Below are 18,853 nucleotides of genomic sequence, written 5' to 3' on the forward strand. Positions count from 1 at the left end.
ATGTTTCGGGATAACATATCTGACAAGGGAAGTAGGTTATGGACCTTGCATAAGCACCTCAGAGCGCTGCACCAGTTTAAAGCCTATTCTAGATTATGACCAAGAGGCGGAGAAGCAAACAAATACATATAGAGAGTCAAGTAAAAGTTCTGGCTTCATTCTAAAAGTGAAAGCATGAGCAGAGTCATATAAATTATGGACCTTTCGTCATGTAAAAGAAAAAATATGATTAAGGTTTTTAAAATTAAAACAATGATGATTGTCTCCATATTGTTAAGTGTTTCAGTCGAACACAACACATTACACCACTGCCCTAAGTGTCATGTACTCAAAGTAATACATTCTAAACATGAATTTAGATACATCCCAGAATGCGTCTGTGTCCTGGCTATACTGCCATGAGGGACCCAAGAAAGATGTCATGTGCACGGTTGACGGTGAGAATGATGCTGTATAGTGGACTTTGGAAACTGAATTACTTCACGGAGCTCTTAAATTGGTTGGTCTTGCAAAATTAGAACTGTGTAGTAAAGGAATTTGCTAGGATCATTCAATATGGTGACACGAGGAAGCTGAGGGTTGAAGTGAGGTTTCCTGGTTATACACTGTGCAACTGAGCCTCTGAATGCAGACGTCCTTTAATCTCACATCGAACAATAAAGGACAATGTTCTGCTTTCAGTTCTTTCATGAGCTTAATTAGTACACTACACTGGTGACCTTTCGAAAGTGGTGGGGCTTGATCTGGGGTTCGAATTCCAGCAAGTGAGCAGGACTTTAGTCATTTTTTGAGGGGGTACTCACTCAGTCCCACTCTGACTCACTCACTTAGTCTCCTTAATTTTCTTATTTTTAGTCACTATAACTGAATCTCATTCATTCTCATTCACCCTCAGTCATTCTCAGTCACTCACTCTGAGTTAAAGTGAGACTGAGTGATAGGTGAATCAGTCTCACTCCATCTCACTCATTTCCACTTAGTCAACTCATTCGGACTCACTAACCTTATTTATTCATTATCACTCATTCTCTGACTGACTCAGACTGTGACTCATTCAGACTCCCCCACTAACACATTCTCAGTTCACTCAGTCTCACTCATTTTCACTCATTAACGGTGAACCAGTCCTACTCTGATTCTTGCAATCTCATCTACTCACCTAGACTCAGTTTTTCTCAATTATTCCTATTCAGTCCCACTCACTCAGATTCGCTCTGCCAAAATCAATCTGATTCCCACTGTCTCACTCATTGTGACTCATTCAGACTGTGACCGAGTCCTACAGTTACACTCACTATCATTCTCCCTCACATCAACACAAACTGTCATTCTCCCTGTTACACTGTAGGAGGCTGGCCTGGCTTATAGTGGGTACCTGGTGGTACTTACATCTTGTGCCAGGTCCAGTTATCCCTTATTAGTAGATTAGTAGTGTTCTAGCAGTTTAGGATGATAGAGGCAGCTATGGCAGAGCAGCTTAGGCTGAACTAGGAGACATGCAAAGCTCCTACTACACCACTTATATCATATAGCACTATATCATAAGAATCACAATACTCAGTGTTACTAAAAAATAAAAGGTACTTTATTTTAGTGACAATATGTCAGAAAATATCTCAGAGGATATACTCCCTTAGGAGGTAAGTAAAATACACAAAATATACACACAAACCAAAATCAGTTAAGTAAACAGTTAGAAAAGTAGTGCAAACACTGTAGAATACAATAGGATGCAATAGGCCAAGGGGCAACACAAACTGTATACTAAGAAAGTGGAATGTGAACCACTTAGGGACCCCAGGCCCAGTGTGGTGTGTAGAGGGTCGCTGGGAGTGTAAGAAAACACTAAGGGTGTCCAAGATACCCCACCCCAGGACCCTGAAAAGTAGGAGTAAAGTTACCCTACTTCCCCAGAAACACACTAAAGTCGTGATAGAAGATTCTGCAAAGACAACAACTGACTGCAAAGCACTGAAGACGGATTCCTGGACCTGAGGACCTATAAAGGAAAAGGACCAAGTCCAAGAGTCACGAAAGTGTCCAGGAGGGGCAGGAGCCCAATAAACACCGGATAAAAGGTGCAAAATGGCTGCCTCCGGGTGGAAGAAGCTGAAGATTCTGCAACAACAGAAGATGCCAGGAACTTCTCCTTTGCACAGCAGATGTCCCATGGCGTGCTGGAGGATGCAGAGTTGTTTCCACGCAAACAAGCCTTGCTAGCTGCAAAGGCCGCGTTTGAAGAAAAAGGGTGCTGCCCAGGAAGGACCAGGAGGTCGCCCCTTGGAGGAGGAGACAGAGGGGGCACTCAGTAGTACAGAGAGCCCACGCAGAAGCAGGCCGCACCCGCAGAAGCACTTGAACAGGGGTTCAAGAAAACTGAGCACAGCAGTCGTCTCAACACTACAAAGGAGGGTCCCACGAAGCCGGTGTTCAACTCAGCGAGTAGAGCAATGCAGGACAGAGTGCTGGGGACCTGGACGAAGGATTCCTTGCAAAAGTGCACAGAAGCCCTAGCAGCTGCAGATCACGCAGTACACAGGATTACTGTCTGGCCTGGGGAGGCAAGGACTTACCTCCACCAAATGTGGACAGATGGACCACTGGACTTTCGGGGTCACTTGGATCCAGCTCCTGTGTTTCAGGGAGCACGCTCGTCACAATGAGAGGGGGCCCAGAGGACCGGTGAAGCAGACGTTTGGTGCCTGTGTTAGCAGGGGGAAGATTCCGTCGACTCAAGGGAGATTTCTTCTTGGCTTCCAGTGCAGGGTGAAGGCAGAGAGCCCTCAGAGCATGTACCACCAGGAAACAGTCGAGAAAGCCGGCAGGATTAGGCGCTACAATGTTGCTGGTAATCTTCTTGCTACTTTGTTGCGGTTTTGCAGGCGTCCTGGAGCAGTCAGCTGTCGATCCTTGGCAGAAGTTGAAGAGGGAGATGCAGAGGAACTCTGGTGAGCTCTTGCATTCGTTATCTGATGAGAAACCCACAGGAGAGACCCTAAATAGCCCTCAGAAGAGGATTGGCCACCTAACCAGGTAAGCACCTATCAGGAGGGGTCTCTGACGTCACCTGCTGGCACTGGCCACCCAGAGGCCTCCATTGTGCCTTCACACCTCTGCATTCAAGACGGAAGAGGTCTGGGACACACTGGAGGAGCTCTGTGGTGATGGACAGGGGAGTGGTCACTCCCCTTTCCTTTGTCCAGTTTCGCGCCAGAGCAGGGCCTGGGGGATCCCTGAACCGGTGTAGACTGGTTTATGCAAGAAGGGCACCATCTGTGCCCTTCAAAGCATTCCCAGAGGCCAGGAGAGGCCACTCCTTTCCGGCCCTTAACACCTATTTCCAAAGGGAGAGGGTGTAACACCCTCTCTCAGAGGAAATCCTTTGTTCTGCCTTCCTGGGAGTGGGCTGCCCAGACCACAGGAGGGCAGAAGCCTGTCTGTGGGTTGGCAGCAGCCTCAGTGACAGAGTTAGGCACCACACAGGGAACACATTCAGGCCTCAACCTATGAGCACTGGGGCCCTGGCTAGCAGGATCCCAGTGAGATAGTAAGAACACCCTGACATATAATCACAAACAGGCCAAAAGTGGGGATAACAAGGCTAGAAAGAGGCTACCTTCCTACATACACCCATTGTCATTCATTCACTATCATTCATTCTCACTCATACACACTCTCCCTATCACTCATCCTCACTCACTACCTCCACTGAGTCTCTCACTTTTCACTCACACAAACATCCCAAATGCTTTCTCTCACATACACACTCGTACCCACAAACACACATTTACTCATACGTGCATCACAAAACATGTAAACGTTTTTTTTTTTTTTGTTTTTTTAAACTTACCTTGCTGCACGTCCCATTTGAGCTCCTTTCAGTTTATGGCACGGGGGCATGAAACTGAAACCTCAAAGCTGTGCAGGGACTGAAGAGTTTGGGAAGGGTGAGGTGACAGGCGTTTAGTCATAGGCACTGCGGGGCTTAAGCCTGCAGCGCTCATGTCTACCTTTAGCTGTGGGGGAGGCACAGAGGCGTGCCCGGGGCGCAGGGCCAAGCATGGTATTTCTCCAGCCCTGGTAACCTGAGGCTGGTAGAGGCAGCTTCGTGAGCCTGTGCCAGCTACCAGAGACTGGTGCGAATGAAGTGCCAGGAGACAAGGTAGTGTGGCCCCTGACTCATTTAACAGGAGCTGCCACTGGTGTACCGGTTCAATGTATACATGTACTGTTAAATCAATATATATATATATATATATATATATATATATATATATATATATATATATATATATATATATATATATATATATATATATTTGTATTACTGATATGTATATATAATAATATGTATTACAAAAATGTATTTCCGGGCTTCTTAAAAGGCAAAATGTAGAAACTCTAGAGGGGCTGAAACCTCTGTAATCACATTTTACTGTGGCGATTGCAAAACAGTGAATAATAATTCTTTTGGCTACACAAGAGAAGAACTTTAAATAAAATTACTGGCAAAAGAAAGTCTATGTGAAATGAGGGACCACAACATAATCTAAAAAAAGCTTTACGGAAAAAACTCTCAACCAAAGAACTGAACTACTGTCAATGTAACGATAACTGGCTAAGGGTGTGATCTTTTGTTCTACTAGGAACTAGAATATATACCTTCATTCACAGGTACTAACACTACCAGTACTACCATAATCATATACAGTATGACTAACTGAGGTGAAGGATCACTAAATTAGACTAAGCTAGTACCTCAGTTATATAGACAAACACAGAAGCAGGATCCTCACATTAAGTCCTAGTTCCAAAAGTACGTTTTGTGAAGCAGTTTATTTATTATGAGTATCTTAATCTGAATTTTAACAAATCCACAATAAAGTATTATGACTAGGAGTGCCTTCTATGGCCAGAGTCAATTTAACTAGGGATGCTCCTCAACTAAAATCTTAACTGCCAGTAGAGCTTTTCAGTTTAACAAAATGTATGCATCTCTCCATCCTGTTTTTATGTTAAATGACAACCCATACTTAGCTGTGGTCAAACATTGATGACCATGGTTTATCTAGATACTTTAACAAAAGCATTCAAGCTGTCTGGCTTTATGAATCTGTTAACACTCATAAGTAAAGTTTTGCTGAGATATTCATAGGGATAATGGCAGAAAACAGGGCAAAACTAATATTTGTGTGCATAAGTGAATTAGGTCAGGATCCTTGGTTGGTGTGCCTACAATATTAAGTGATATTTAAAAAATTCAGGACTGTTCCAAAGAACAGCAAAATTGAAAACCGAAATTGACCTATCATGTGACAAGTGAACTCCTGTTTGAGTTGGATATGAGTGAAGTTTGCCTATTAGTGCTAATTAATCTGTGATTATTCCGCCACCTAGGACACCAGTAATCATTCTGACCTTTCCAAATGTTATTTTATGTAGATGAGTGTCAAAGGAAATCAGTGTGGTTTCCTAATTTCTGTCTTCATTGTTTAGTACTGGCCAGACAACATCGATATGTGGAGTGCCACAAGGTTTACCATTTATCCACCCTTTTTAATGTAGGTTTATTGATTCATAAAACATTAGGTAAAATCACTTTCACCATGCGGAATTCATAATTTCTGGTTACAACTAAAACCACAGATTCACATAGAATTGCAAAACATGAAGTTCACTTTATGCTACAATTAAATCACAAGATTCAATTGAAATTCATCAAAATAATGAGGAATGTCTTTTTAACAATATATTTTTCAAATAAACAATCTCAGATCCTTAGGTTGAAGTATATGCACCACTCTTAATAAAAAACACTAAAGTAATATTACAAAGCACCACTTGGGATTAATTCCGGGAATGTCAGCACTTAAGGAGAAAGCAACCCGGTCGACCTTCATTACGTAACCTATATTGATTCTACTGCTGCCAAGCTCTACCATCAAATTGGAATATTCTTGGGAGAATAACTGGATTGCCAGTACACAGTTGCATACTTTTGATGGAGTTCTCACACATTACGGTTCGGTAACAACTATCTTATAACACATTCGCCTCTGATCTGGATGGCAGGTATTAAAAGGGGGATATCATTGGTAAAATGGGCTGACAACATATAAAGTTTTGCCTCATAAATTAATTGTATATTTGTTATTTTTTCTATTTTTTATCTATCTTATTGATTGAGATTGTGGCAATTTACAGGAAGGATTCCAAATCCAGAAATGCTTTGGCATTTGATTATACATGATTAAACTAAAATCTAATTTTGAGATTGATGATAGTAAATTATGAGATTGAGTAACGAGATTAACAGTAATAATCCATACATTACATTCTAAAGTACTTTGACCCTGGAAGGGACATTTATCTGTTCAGCAAGGAAGGTTTGAATTGAATACCTTGCACACAGAATGATGAGTGAGGTAACACATAAATAAAGTGATTATGGTACACCATTAGGTGGACATTGTTCAAAAGACAAACTAAGACAAAGTGACCATATATAACATATAGAATTTATCTAATGAGGCTGTATACATATCTGTAAGGGTGTTTAAATGAAGGCAACAAGAGTATCAATATTCTTTGTTGACTTGCTCCAACTAGCAACACCCACTTTAAAATGGTAACACAGAGTGTTTTACATAACTCCACTGCCAAGGTCTTGTCACCTACCTAGCCCTGTCAGAGGTATAGAAGAAACAACAATTTGCTGGCCTGGCTATGGGATGAAATGAAGAACATGATTAAAAAAATAATACATTATTTCTATACAGCGCTCCATGCAGTCCTTCTGTCATGTTTAAACACTGTAAATGCCAGGTATTACTACACAACTCAATTTACCAACCAAATTCATACCCAGGATTTCAACATGCAATCTGCACATTACCACATATGTCAGAAGCAAGCCTTTAATTCGCTGAGCCAGCCTGACAGCATTAAACAAAAGAGAATGAGAAGCTAAAACTAGGATCCTCTAAAACTTGCTTTGAGATCCAAAATTTCAGACTTTGGTAACAAAAACATACCACTCTTCTTTCTCTTTGACTGCATTCAAGGTTCAGCTCTTCATATTTGGTCACAGCAGTTTCAATTTCCTTCTTGAGGTTTATGATGTTCTTTAAGCGCTCATCATTTATTCCAACCTTGCTGAATAACTAGAAAGCAACATGTCAAAAAGTGAATGGCATTTCTCATTTTATTCCCACCAGTACTCAATCTTTCAAACTGGTCAAAGCATTACTGCTGTTGAGAACCCCACACTTGCAGCCCCCCCCCTTAAAGAGCCATTATAATATTTAGGTACCATTCTATTTCTGCAAGTAAAGAACATTTTGTTTCTCTGGGGAATCAAAATGAAACACTAGGTTAATAAAAGCTACAACTTGGACAAGAGTAATTAAAAAAAACAAATAAAACTCAGATGTCCTTACCACTTCGCTCATATTGCTCTGCACGAAGCCAAGCTATCTGGGGCCTTTCCAGAATGATTTAACAGAAACAATGTTTTTGCATCTGTGCTCATAAACCTCAGACAAGACAGAAAAGCTAGTAATCACAAACTAGGTATAGAAGAACACTTAACTTTATTTTTAACCAGGTAAAAAACAATTCTTTAAAAATGAGAAACCCATATTTCAGAAACAAATAACATTCAAAGAAACCTGGATAGTGGAAAAGTTAGCAGATTGATGAATGTCATTCGTTTAAATTTAAATACACTTGAAACAAAGTGATACTACTGATCCTTTCAAAAAGAAGCTAGGTAGTGAGGCCACAAGCCAAACTTGAGAACTATTCTGGAGTTTGTTAATCATTGTGTCTCAATTTCGTCACTCTGCAGGGTTGGTGAGATGACTACACCTTGTGACGAATGATCATACCAAATGAAAGACGGATAGCAGTGGCTGACTGAATCTCTCTTCCTTTCCAAAGTCATATCTCTACAAGTTTTTCCCCCCAGTGGTGTCCTGGACTTCCTTTTATCAATTAGCAGGTAAGGAACTCTAAAGCAACAGAAGGTAAGGTGTTCTGATGTCATTTCAGGGTGCTCCAGATTACAGGTAGCCAGCAAAACAGAGATAAGATAGTCATATTCCTAAACAATGGAAAGTGGAGGAAAATCATGCCTTTCTCAGGTAATGTAGGACCGCGAGCCACTGGGCCTTACTTGCCAGGATGAGTAGCAAAAAACGATTAAAATTAACCGAGAAGAGCCACTATCCAAAGAAGATGTTTGTAATAATTTAAAGCCTTAAAATGTTAAGGCTTCAGGCCCAGAAAGCTTTACTGCCATTTTCTAAAACTATGTTGCCCCATAGCGAATGCAGATTTCAACAAACCTTTTCACCAGGTTTCTATGAATCCATTTTGACACTCCTAATACGACAGAGGTGAAGATTTCTGCAATCGTTAAGCCAGGAGAAGACCACAAGGTGTGGGTCACAAAGCCCCATCTACTTGCTTAACACAGATCTAGCAGACTACTTGCTAAGGTTTTGGAAGACAGACTTGATGATTGGATATCGTATCTCCACCCAGATAAACTGTGGTTTATTAGGTGACAAAGGAATGGAGAACAAAGAAAAGGGCTGCATATAGCAGCCATAGCACAAACATTTAAACAGGTCAACTGGGGTTTTCTAAAATATTAAAAATTATCAAAATATTAGTACTTTGGAGATTTGGCTCTTGCTCTGTGGATCGGGCAAGACCGAATTACCAAGCAGTGTAAAGGGCAGGTTCATCGTTACAGGGCATCTCTTGATCAGAGATTCCGAATGAAAATGGACACGGATGCCCTCAAGGGTGCTTGTATTTGCTTTAACTTTTTGAGACTGAGGCCGATGTGATCTGAAGCAAGCAGGAAATAGAGAGTGTAAGACTAGGGGCAAAAGGAGTTCTTATTCAGTATAACTCCAGTTGTTGTCCTAGCAACTTGGCCCAAACTTCTATTCTCTCATCTCACCTTTCCTGATAGGTTTGTAACTTATCATGTTTCAAATTTAACACAACTTAGTCTGAAGCACAGAATATGTCTCTGCCACAGGCAGAAACAAGCAGGAACACCCAAGTCCTCACTATGCATTTAACCAAATAACAAAGATGTCACATATTCTGAGGACTAGATCAATTTGAATCATTTTCGGGGCAACCTACCTGAGGTAGATTACAGGCATTAAGAAAGGAATTGCAATGGTGACATATGTGTATTGCTGGGTAGACATGCTACTCTCAAATGGCATAAAGGTCTTAAACCTGGATTCATTAATGACTTGCAACAGACTATAATCACTTGTTAGCAGAAGTTAGGATTCAATATGTTTGGCACATAAGACACCACAATGATGGGCAAGATGGGGACAACAGAACTAACTAGTTACTATTAGGTGGTCCAGCTAAGAAGTCTTTCCAACTAGTTGTGAGTGGATACAGAAAATCAGTGGTGGGTTCTGGGCAACACCTTATATGGGAGGCCATTAGAGTGGAGTCCTGAATATCCATTACATGTAAAATTAAGAGTCTATACAAATCATCTGTCACTATGTCACCTAGACCAGTGTGCAGTTATGAAATAAAGTGAGAGTGTGCACAGGCCTCACACACTACTCTTTTACACGACTACTGGGAAACCCAGATTTTTCTCTGGGCCTAAACAGGGAAATAGTCATGATATGGAACGAGGGGGCTGTATCAAGACTGGAAACCTATTTCTCTATAAAAGAAAACAAAATAGTTTCAGTGGATGAAAGACAATGTTAGTTTACCTGAATGTAAAACATTTTAGTACTAAGAAATTAAGGCGTTGGACTCTCTATCCTGCAGTGAAGACTCAACGGGAGCACTTAAACTCTTCAAAAAATGTTTACAAACAGAGGAGGACTCAAGCCATTTGCTCCATAGTTTGAAAAGCTTTAGAAAAGCTGTTGGAAACAGACACCTGGGCCTTTTAAGAAGCACAGGAAGAGGAACTGGACATGAGGATAAATGAAAAGACTCGATGTTTCTCAACATAAGAGTGACTAACTATGCAAAACACTCACTTAACGGAAAGATGATCTGCTTAAAAATATACATATGGCCCTATAGACCAGCTAGATTAAACTCTGTGAACAAAGCTATGTCAGATATAAGAAGCAATAGTTGGAATCAGACAGAAGTCCTCTACCCTCATTAAGGTAATATCCGAAAATCTCCACTTTCTTGGAAGGTGTTTAAAGTTGAAGACTGCCCTAGGAAGCAAGCTCCTATTCTTCAGATGCCATTAGTATGGGAATACACATCCTACAGCACTCATTCTTAGGGAAAGCGATGCCACAAATACTTTTAGATATCAGGAAGGCAGTTGTATTATTTTGAGGAATAAGTAGAGTTCCAATGTCTGAAGATCAGTTACTTAGAATCTGGAACTTCTTGGCAATGCAGAAAATACAATACTCCCTTGAAGATAACTGGGAGGGATATGAGGTATTATGCACAGCGCAATATCTGTACATGCCCATATAACAGAGCTGACATCAGCAACGGTTCAAGAGGGGATGAATGCTTATTGTTCAATTTGCTTGCCTTTAATGAATATTAAGAATAACACCCAGCAACTGTAAGAAATAACTGGTAGAGATAATGTGCAATATGTTTTAATTCAGGGCACCTGGACATGTGTACACAAGTGCACAGTTTGATCAATACAGCTAATTCCTAAAAGAGTTTGAAGCCCATTAGGACCCAAAAATATTCATTGTGTTAGCCAATTGTACCAGATAATAAGGTTTGGCGGTCTTGAGTAAGCTACATGAATTTCAACACTGTGCCTAGGAGTGCTTTTGAGACTAGACTGATTTACTTGTTGGGGCATCTGTTGTTAAAAGAACTGTTAAAGAGTTGCCCTGTTATACATAGGACTGTTCAATGTTTTAGGGGTTTGCTTCGTTTGCAGATGGTTTACATCCCAATTTTCTCCAATTTGAAATACGTCCATATGGCATTACAAAAGGACTGCCATTATCTCAAAATAAAAGTCTGCTTTTGTACCTTCTTCACAGTATTATAACATTACTTCTTTTGCTGTTGTCGAAGGATGTATTTCTGTACTCTGAGTGAGTTAATTTAATTTCATGATAATTAAAGTACTCTTAGATCTAGCAGTAATTAATTCAGGAAATGCTATTGGTGTTGGTGCTGCATGGACTATAGTGTGGTTGAGAAGAATATTTTAGCCATCAAGAATGTGTTTGGAACAAGGAGAACATATGTGGGACAGAGTAGGTACTTTCTCACTGTGATACAATCCACATGGGTCTCGATATTTTGAAGAATGCTTTAAGGTTGAGTCAGGGGTATAGCTAGTGTAATATAATGGTTTCATATTTTGATTTTGTAGTTTCCAACAAGGTGGGTTGGTAGATTGGGAGCGCTGATGTTCCGTGAGGATGACAGTCTATGTATACCTCCTGGTGTGTTGAAGGCTAACTATATTGGTACACCAATGTTTCTAAGATAACACGCTGACCAAATGCAGCAGGAGTATCATAAGTAAATGCATCATCCTGCTTAGAAAACTCCATTTGGATGTTATTTTGAATTACATAGAATGATGACACGCTCGTACAATTGTAAACCTTGCCACATACAAATGTCTGTCCACACAGGTCCTCTAAAAAGGTATAATAGCAGAATGAAGGAAAGATACAGAAAGGCTGCCTCACCCAGCACTAAGAGCCAGTAGAGACTGATTGCCTGGTTTAAGAGGCCACTCGACCCAACTGAGAACTTGCCTTTGAATGTTTCAGAGTTTCACATATGTCCCTAGAGAGCAGTGTCTAGATTGAGATCTTGCAAGCATTAGGAATGTCCAGTACAAATGGATCTCAATAGCATTAATACTATGTTACAGATTACTGTGATTGGCAATGACTGATGGTTTCTGGTGGGAAATTATTCATATATGTGTAAATACGTTCTGTGCTTCAAAGTCAAATGGGCTGAAAGTTAAGCAGCATCAAAGTTGTTTCTGAGAACCAAAAAACAGATAGAAGAGAAAATGTTTGAAATTTGTAAAGCTCCAGATGAAGAATGGACCAATTCCTGAATGTTAGGATGTGATAAGACATTCTCAATATAACTGTGATGTACACTGGTTGACAATTATAAAAATCTTTGATAAGCTGTATATTTTAAAGTCTTTCATTTGTAAGACAATGTGAAGAGTGTAGCATAGCTGTATGGTGCACACATTTCAATAGGGTTATAGAAAGGGAAATATGAAAATAGGAAGAGCTCAGTCTTCTAGTGGTCAGTTTTCAGCAAAAGGATGGTACCTAAATCTCTATGCCTGCAATACAAGTACTGGTCATTCTCACACTGATGACCATCAACAACAATGCTCTCCCAGCTCCATGCAAAGTTCACAAATGTTGTACATAGTATGTACTACACCGCATGGTAGAAGAACCAGGGCCTAACTTTATTCATCATCGATAGTCTACCATCAATCGATTTGAAAGATATGAGGACAACACCCCCAGTCTCATTTTAATAAACCAACAGTATGCGTATACAAGTACAGAAGAAAACAACCGATCTTGGCTGTTGAAACATCTAGTCAATATGTAACATAACTGAGCAAGAACACCTGGAGGTTCAGAGGAGCTTAGGGAATGTCTTATTTCATTTCCAGAGTCTGAATCACGTTGTCCCACTGTTGAGCTGTTGTGTGTTTTTTCAGCCCTCTAGGCTTTTTCCTGTTGAGCACAATACTTTCAGCAAATGCCCATCACAGGACCACTAACAGCCATATTGCTAGCACATGGGAATCACTGGCCTTCCATTTCATCCTGACAGCCCTCCTAGCCAGCAGCAGGCATAAATCCGCAAATTAGGCTTCTGCTGTGTAAGTTTTTGCACGTCAGAAAAGCCGGAGGGCACAGAGCTCCATGATAAAAGTGGTTATGGCTCTCAGTTTGCTCGAAACACACATTTCCTACCCATTTTTGTGTTTTAATCTGCTGTGGTTGTAATGCATTCTGTGCCCTGCTCAGCCAGCGATGATGTCATAGAATGTTGGTGAGTGGACTGGAAGGAGACAGAGAGAGTAGGCCAAGCGGAGAGGATGCTGCCCTTGGTGGGGTATTCTACTAAGTAACCTGTAATCTCTTCAAAAAGCTTGTAACCTCTTAGTGGCTACGTGACTCCCACTAACTAAGAAGGAATCTTCAATTACAGCACTGGCAATGAGGATGGGATAGCGGACCTACATATATGAGAGGAACCAACAGAAATAAACCAGGGAAGGTAGATTGAAGACTTAAGAAGAAAAAAAAAAAAAAAAAAAGACACCCGGAATCCCACTCGTGTCTTTTCCATCAGACAGTCTGCAGACAACAAACCCAAAGACTGAAAGCTTAAGTGTATGGTCTGCTGAACTCTGCATGTACACAGATGAACAAAGATGACTGTCTACCAGTGCCAATACTGGCGATTAACAGGCTCAAACTAGAATCAAATGTGGGCTGATATCTTAAAGACTGGAGAAGGCTGACAACGGTCATTGTTTTGAACTAGACCTCTGTGATGGGTAGGAACCATAGCAAATGCAGATTTATTTGGATATTAGGAAAGAATAAAAGTGGTTAGTGGTTTGCAGCAGTGACAGAAGCGCAAGCATTTACTTGACTTGTGTTGTGGTTTGAAGTACTCACAAGGCTGGATTGCACTGTCTGCGACACCCGCGTGTATGCTGATAATGTAGACTGTCGATAGAGATCCTCATTGTGCTGCGCATGCGCACCATCGTGTCAGCAGGAAGACTAGTGCACGACAAGCAGCAAACAAGGAATCGCATGCATAGCATGTCAGCCACGGCGAATCAGGAGTACTTGCACAGCGCTAATGGAGATCAAGCAAAGGAGTACTCGTGTGACTGTACACGTGCTTTAGCAGAACTCTGAGACATTGAAGATGTAGGTAACATACAAAGGGGTATCTGAGGTTGTGATGCATTGTGTGCACAACTTCCCTGCCCTGCTCACCTAGTGTATGAGGTAACAACATTTTGGTGAGTGGACTGGAATGAAACAGTTAAGAGAGAGTGGGCTGAGCAGAGAGGATGTTGCTCCTGGTTAGATATTCTATTAAGTAACCGTAACCTCTTCAATAAACCTTTAACCTGTTAACCTACGTGAACTGGTCACCTGACTCCTACTTACTAAGACAGAATATTCAATTACAACACATTTACCATGGGCAACCCTGAACCATGTTTCTAAATCAAGCTTGTGGCATCAGGGACAGTCTGATCTAGCCCTAGGGGCTATTCTATTGAGTTTACTTGGGGCTAACAGACTAGTGTAGTAGATTAAAGGGGATGTATTTGATTGCAGGGTGACACTTTGTGCTGTAAAATGTCCAGAGAGCCACCTGGAAGAAATACACCAGCCAGGTAGCAGTGCTTGAAATCAGGAGCACCTGAATATGGTTGCTTGACTGGGAGCTGTAATTTAGTCAGTGCCACTTGGGCCCCTGCCAGATTTCCAGATGCAATCTCCCATCATCATATCTAAGTTCTGAAAAACCATCCTTGCAAGCAACAGGGATAGATTTGCAAAATAATAAAGGATGCAGACGAGCATAATCACATTCGCTAGCATATTCCTCCCCATTATCTTCACTGACAGAGTTTACCACAATGCTATCTGGGACCTTATAACAGTCACTGTTTTTGTCAGATTACTATCAAGTAGATTCTGTTCAGAATGGAAGGCCTTCTACACCAAGTAACGGAAGGTCGTTTATTCACATTTCGTTGCACTGCCATCTATGCCTACCCATGCCACTACGTGTATAGGAAATAAATAATAATCTGAACAGTTTTCTACTAATCCTGAAAGTCTGTGGGTCTGAGCGATCCAAGTGATGTTGGCTCTGACATTTTAATATATAACAATATGTCAGTCATCAGCGTACAAAGACACTTCCTGGATGCATTCATCGGTGGAATGCACCATATGCGCCACTCTGAGTGCTAGATTAAATTGAGGAAAATATTAGCATCCCCGTCAAGTTCCCCTGGTCATTGAGAACGACACCAAGATCCATCAAGATCAGTTTTTCTACTCTTACCCTAGGCGTTGTCAGTGTGCAGCAATTTTAACCAGCCTAAGTTCCCCAGGACTTTAAATATGTGCTGCCCGATGGGGTGTGAAAGGACCTCAACTTTGAGGTCCAAACAAGCACAATGAGGCTATTAGGAGGAAGCAGCCTCTAGGATTCTCAGTAAGGATGAACATCTGCATGAGATGGGTGGATCAATTTAGTAAAGAAGTATTAACTTGGGCCAATACATTTTTTCCCTTAACTCCACTTCCAGCAAGCCCGAACCACAGAAGTAGGTGGTTAGAGTAAACTACAAACTACCTTAGACCGATAAGTGAGAGAATGGCCTTAAGGATGACTTTCTTCTCTTCACCCGGCTTGCAATCCCCACCTTAGTCTTACTGAAACAATTAGCAGTTGTTGAAACCATCAATCATGATGTACTTCTTGACAGCCTACAGCCAATCGGACTAGGCTGACTGAAACAATAATGATTTTATTCATTTAATCAATTTTATCATCTTAAATGATTTAGGAAAATAAGATATCTTTAAATATCCAATGAGGGAGAAATCTGAGCTTTACGCTAAAACCTATTCACTTGATGAAGGACCTTTTTACCTCCCAGAACAGCTTTACAAAGCCAGAAAGCTAATAAAGGACTATGTGAAACTTGAAGATATAATTTCCATACTTGCATTCTTTGAGGCACTTATCACTTAATGTTAAGGTTTGACTGATACCCATAATGAACTTAAGTAAATAAAGCAATTATCATTAAGTGTTTTGCGACTTCGAGAATCAATATTTTTGAAAGAATAAAACATTGTGCATAATTCTTCTGTACCACACAGGATTAGCCAAGCATCTGCCAAAAAATAAATAAATAAATGCTGCCAGTAACAGTAGGGAACGCTTTTGATGGCTTAGATCAATAAAGTCAAATACAATTTTGCCCCTAAAACGATACATGTTTTCTGTGATTCTCATGCCAAGTACAGTATGTTTGACAACAGAACTATGTAAAATAGAACAACATAACATATCACAATACATGGAATCATGTAACACCATTCACCTACCTTTATCCAAGACTGGACTGTTGGCCAGAATTTATTCTTGAGAAGTTTGAAGTTATCTGTGAGATTGCTTACAACAGCACTGTTATCTTCGGTCTCATGAATCTTCAAATCTAAAAAGTAAAAAAGTAACACACTGTACAACAGTACTTCAAATGCACGAAAACACACCTTGTGCCCCTAACGTAATAATATACACAATTCAATCGGAATACCGTTGTTCAATGGAAATAAATGCTTGCATGAAAAAGCCCAACACCTTGACAAGTCGATGATATTGACAAACTTTAAACCCAGGTCTTGAGTCACTAGCCACAGTGACCTGCAGTCCCATGTGCAAGAATTAAAGAACACATCAAAATTCAACCGAGAAAAACTATCTTGAACCAATTCAATGAAGCAATGCATTTTGAAAATGAAACATGTATAGAAACACTTTCCCTTTCAAAAGTGTTGCTTAAATAGTTCTGTTTCCATTTTGGTACTTCCAGCTTCTGAGTGATACAATGTATTGTTAACAATGGTTGTTGTGTAATGTATAGGTATGTTACTGTGACCATGTGAAAATAAATGACCACTTTGCTAAGATCGTTGTCACTCTAAAGAAAGTAAAGCCTGATATCAGGTCAATTTCAACTGCTCATTTTGCATGACTCAAAAATCTGCTCCTATCTTTGGATAAATAGGATACATTCTTGGTTACCCTATTAATGTTTGAGAATTCATTTGGCCAGCAGAACTATAGAAAAGTCATACAATGCGCTTGTACCACACAAACATAGAATAGTTTATAAATGCAGGTCCTTGTGATCACAACTCAACTATTTTGTTCAAATATGGTCTCTCTGGGTGTGTTGCAACCAACTGTTTTTCTACAAGTATACATCTCCCTTCAAAAGCATAATAACTTAATTCAGCCACCTTTGTAATGAAATGCAAATTCAACTTAAGATCTGCAACCCCAGCACCAGCAAGACAAATTACTAGCATAAAAAACACAGCACCAAAACATCTATACTCACCACAATGAGAGACAAAATGAACTTAAAAATTCTCCACCTCACACTCAAATTCCTGATAATCACATTCTATTTTTGCAACAAATTCACAACCACTACACATCAGTCTCTACAACCTACCAGCTTCTAAATTTCTAACTCAATGAAAGTCAAATGCATAGGGAGTAGAGTGAGATGCAGCTGTGTACACACCTAGACTGAGAAGCATCCTGTCTATGAATACTACATGGTTCCATTCTCTTATCAACATAAAGAAAGGCTTCAAAACACTACAATTCACACCACCAAATAGTGTCAGCCAAAGTGTAGCTGAAACAACCACCATAGGCATAATACAAGGGTCTGGATAAGCACATCTGGTTTAAACACACAAGAAACAAATAAGTGGAAATGTGCACAATATAAGTTAAATAAATGCATTACAGTTCTAAAACGTCAGCAAAAATATAAAGCAGTATACTGATCAGATTACCTGTGCAAATATCAACGCTGAGGTTATAAGTATGGGATCCAAGGCCATGATCTCTAATAAAGGACTCATCAGCTGCTGCTTCACAATCAGAGTCCAAATTATTATCATGGCCCTCTTCCATTTTAGAAATGTGTCCTTCTTCTTGAATCAAAGACTTGCTTTCACCACCACTTTGGTCTGACGGAACAAAAGACAGATCCTTGCTACAACAGGGTTGTTCATCGTCAGTGCTTTTTGGGCCCTCTTGAGTACAAGCAAATGTAAATGACAAGGGGACATCCTTTATAGTATCCACATTTTCCATGTCAACATTGTCCACAGAAAACTCAAGTGGATCTGGCATTAAGAGATTGAACCCATTTTTCATCTCAGTCAGACTTGCTTGGATGTCTACTGTTAGTTCTGCAAAATGGTAAACGTTTGACATAAATAAATTGAACTTCTGCATGCGGTTTAAACATTGAGTTGTTTAACATAAGATTAAGAGGCTAGCTGATGAATCTTGAACAAAATATGCGACTTCATTAAACATGTGTCTCACCCTTTTCATTAACAGTTTTCTATATGTGCTTCTTGAAAGCACAGATTCTCAATGAGAAACAGCCAAGTAGATTCCAAGAAGACAGTTTAAGTGTGTGCCAAAGTCAAAGTGAGTTTCAGTAAACCACCAAATATTGAATGTTACGCCTCAGAATCCTAAAAACTACTGTAATGCTTTTTTGAGGTCTATGCTTTGCTTTAAATTTAATTTTACCAGGTGGTTGTCCTTCATAGCAGATATTTCACACAATTAACAACAGGGCTCTATAGACTAACATACAATGTACTTATTGAGCACTACATCAAAATGACAACAGAGAAAGGCATCTGATTTTTTAATTTATTGCTTTTCACAAGCAATGTTTAACCCTTACCTTGTATTTCTTTTTCAGCATTTTTGACTTTTTCCTTATAAATATTTTCTAGTCGCTTTTGCTTCTCCTCCTCCTGTTTCCTTTCAGCTAAAGTTTTACTTCTCACATCATGAAAATCCACCTGAGGGGGAAGAAAGAAATACAACATAAAAGACCAAGATTCCATTGAGTACTGAAAAACATTTGTTAAGATACAAAGTACCAAGAGGAAATAAAAGGCAATGCAAATTTCCAAATTGTAAGTGTGTCTGCAAAGATTGTTTATCAAGGAAA

At 40.1% G+C, this 18,853-nt stretch overlaps 1 protein-coding gene across 2 annotated transcripts in view; it reads right to left on the bottom strand.

Annotated features, from left to right (window-relative positions):
• Positions 1-18,853, bottom strand: part of UVSSA (UV stimulated scaffold protein A) — a 268,598-nt gene that overhangs the window by 194,970 nt on the left and 54,775 nt on the right. The window contains exons 4-7 of one of the 2 annotated variants that reach the window (XM_069204021.1): positions 18,581-18,701; positions 17,667-18,068; positions 16,179-16,288; positions 7,035-7,163 (exon numbers count right to left, since the gene is read on the bottom strand). In XM_069204021.1, the coding sequence (XP_069060122.1) occupies positions 7,035-7,163; positions 16,179-16,288; positions 17,667-18,068; positions 18,581-18,701 (762 nt within the window). The remainder of the gene's footprint in view (positions 1-7,034; positions 7,164-16,178; positions 16,289-17,666; positions 18,069-18,580; positions 18,702-18,853) is intronic. The other variant, XM_069204029.1, reaches the window with a different exon arrangement.

Source organism: Pleurodeles waltl, chromosome 1_2 (assembly GCF_031143425.1).
Source record: "Pleurodeles waltl isolate 20211129_DDA chromosome 1_2, aPleWal1.hap1.20221129, whole genome shotgun sequence".
Taxonomy (NCBI): Eukaryota; Metazoa; Chordata; class Amphibia; order Caudata; family Salamandridae; genus Pleurodeles; species Pleurodeles waltl.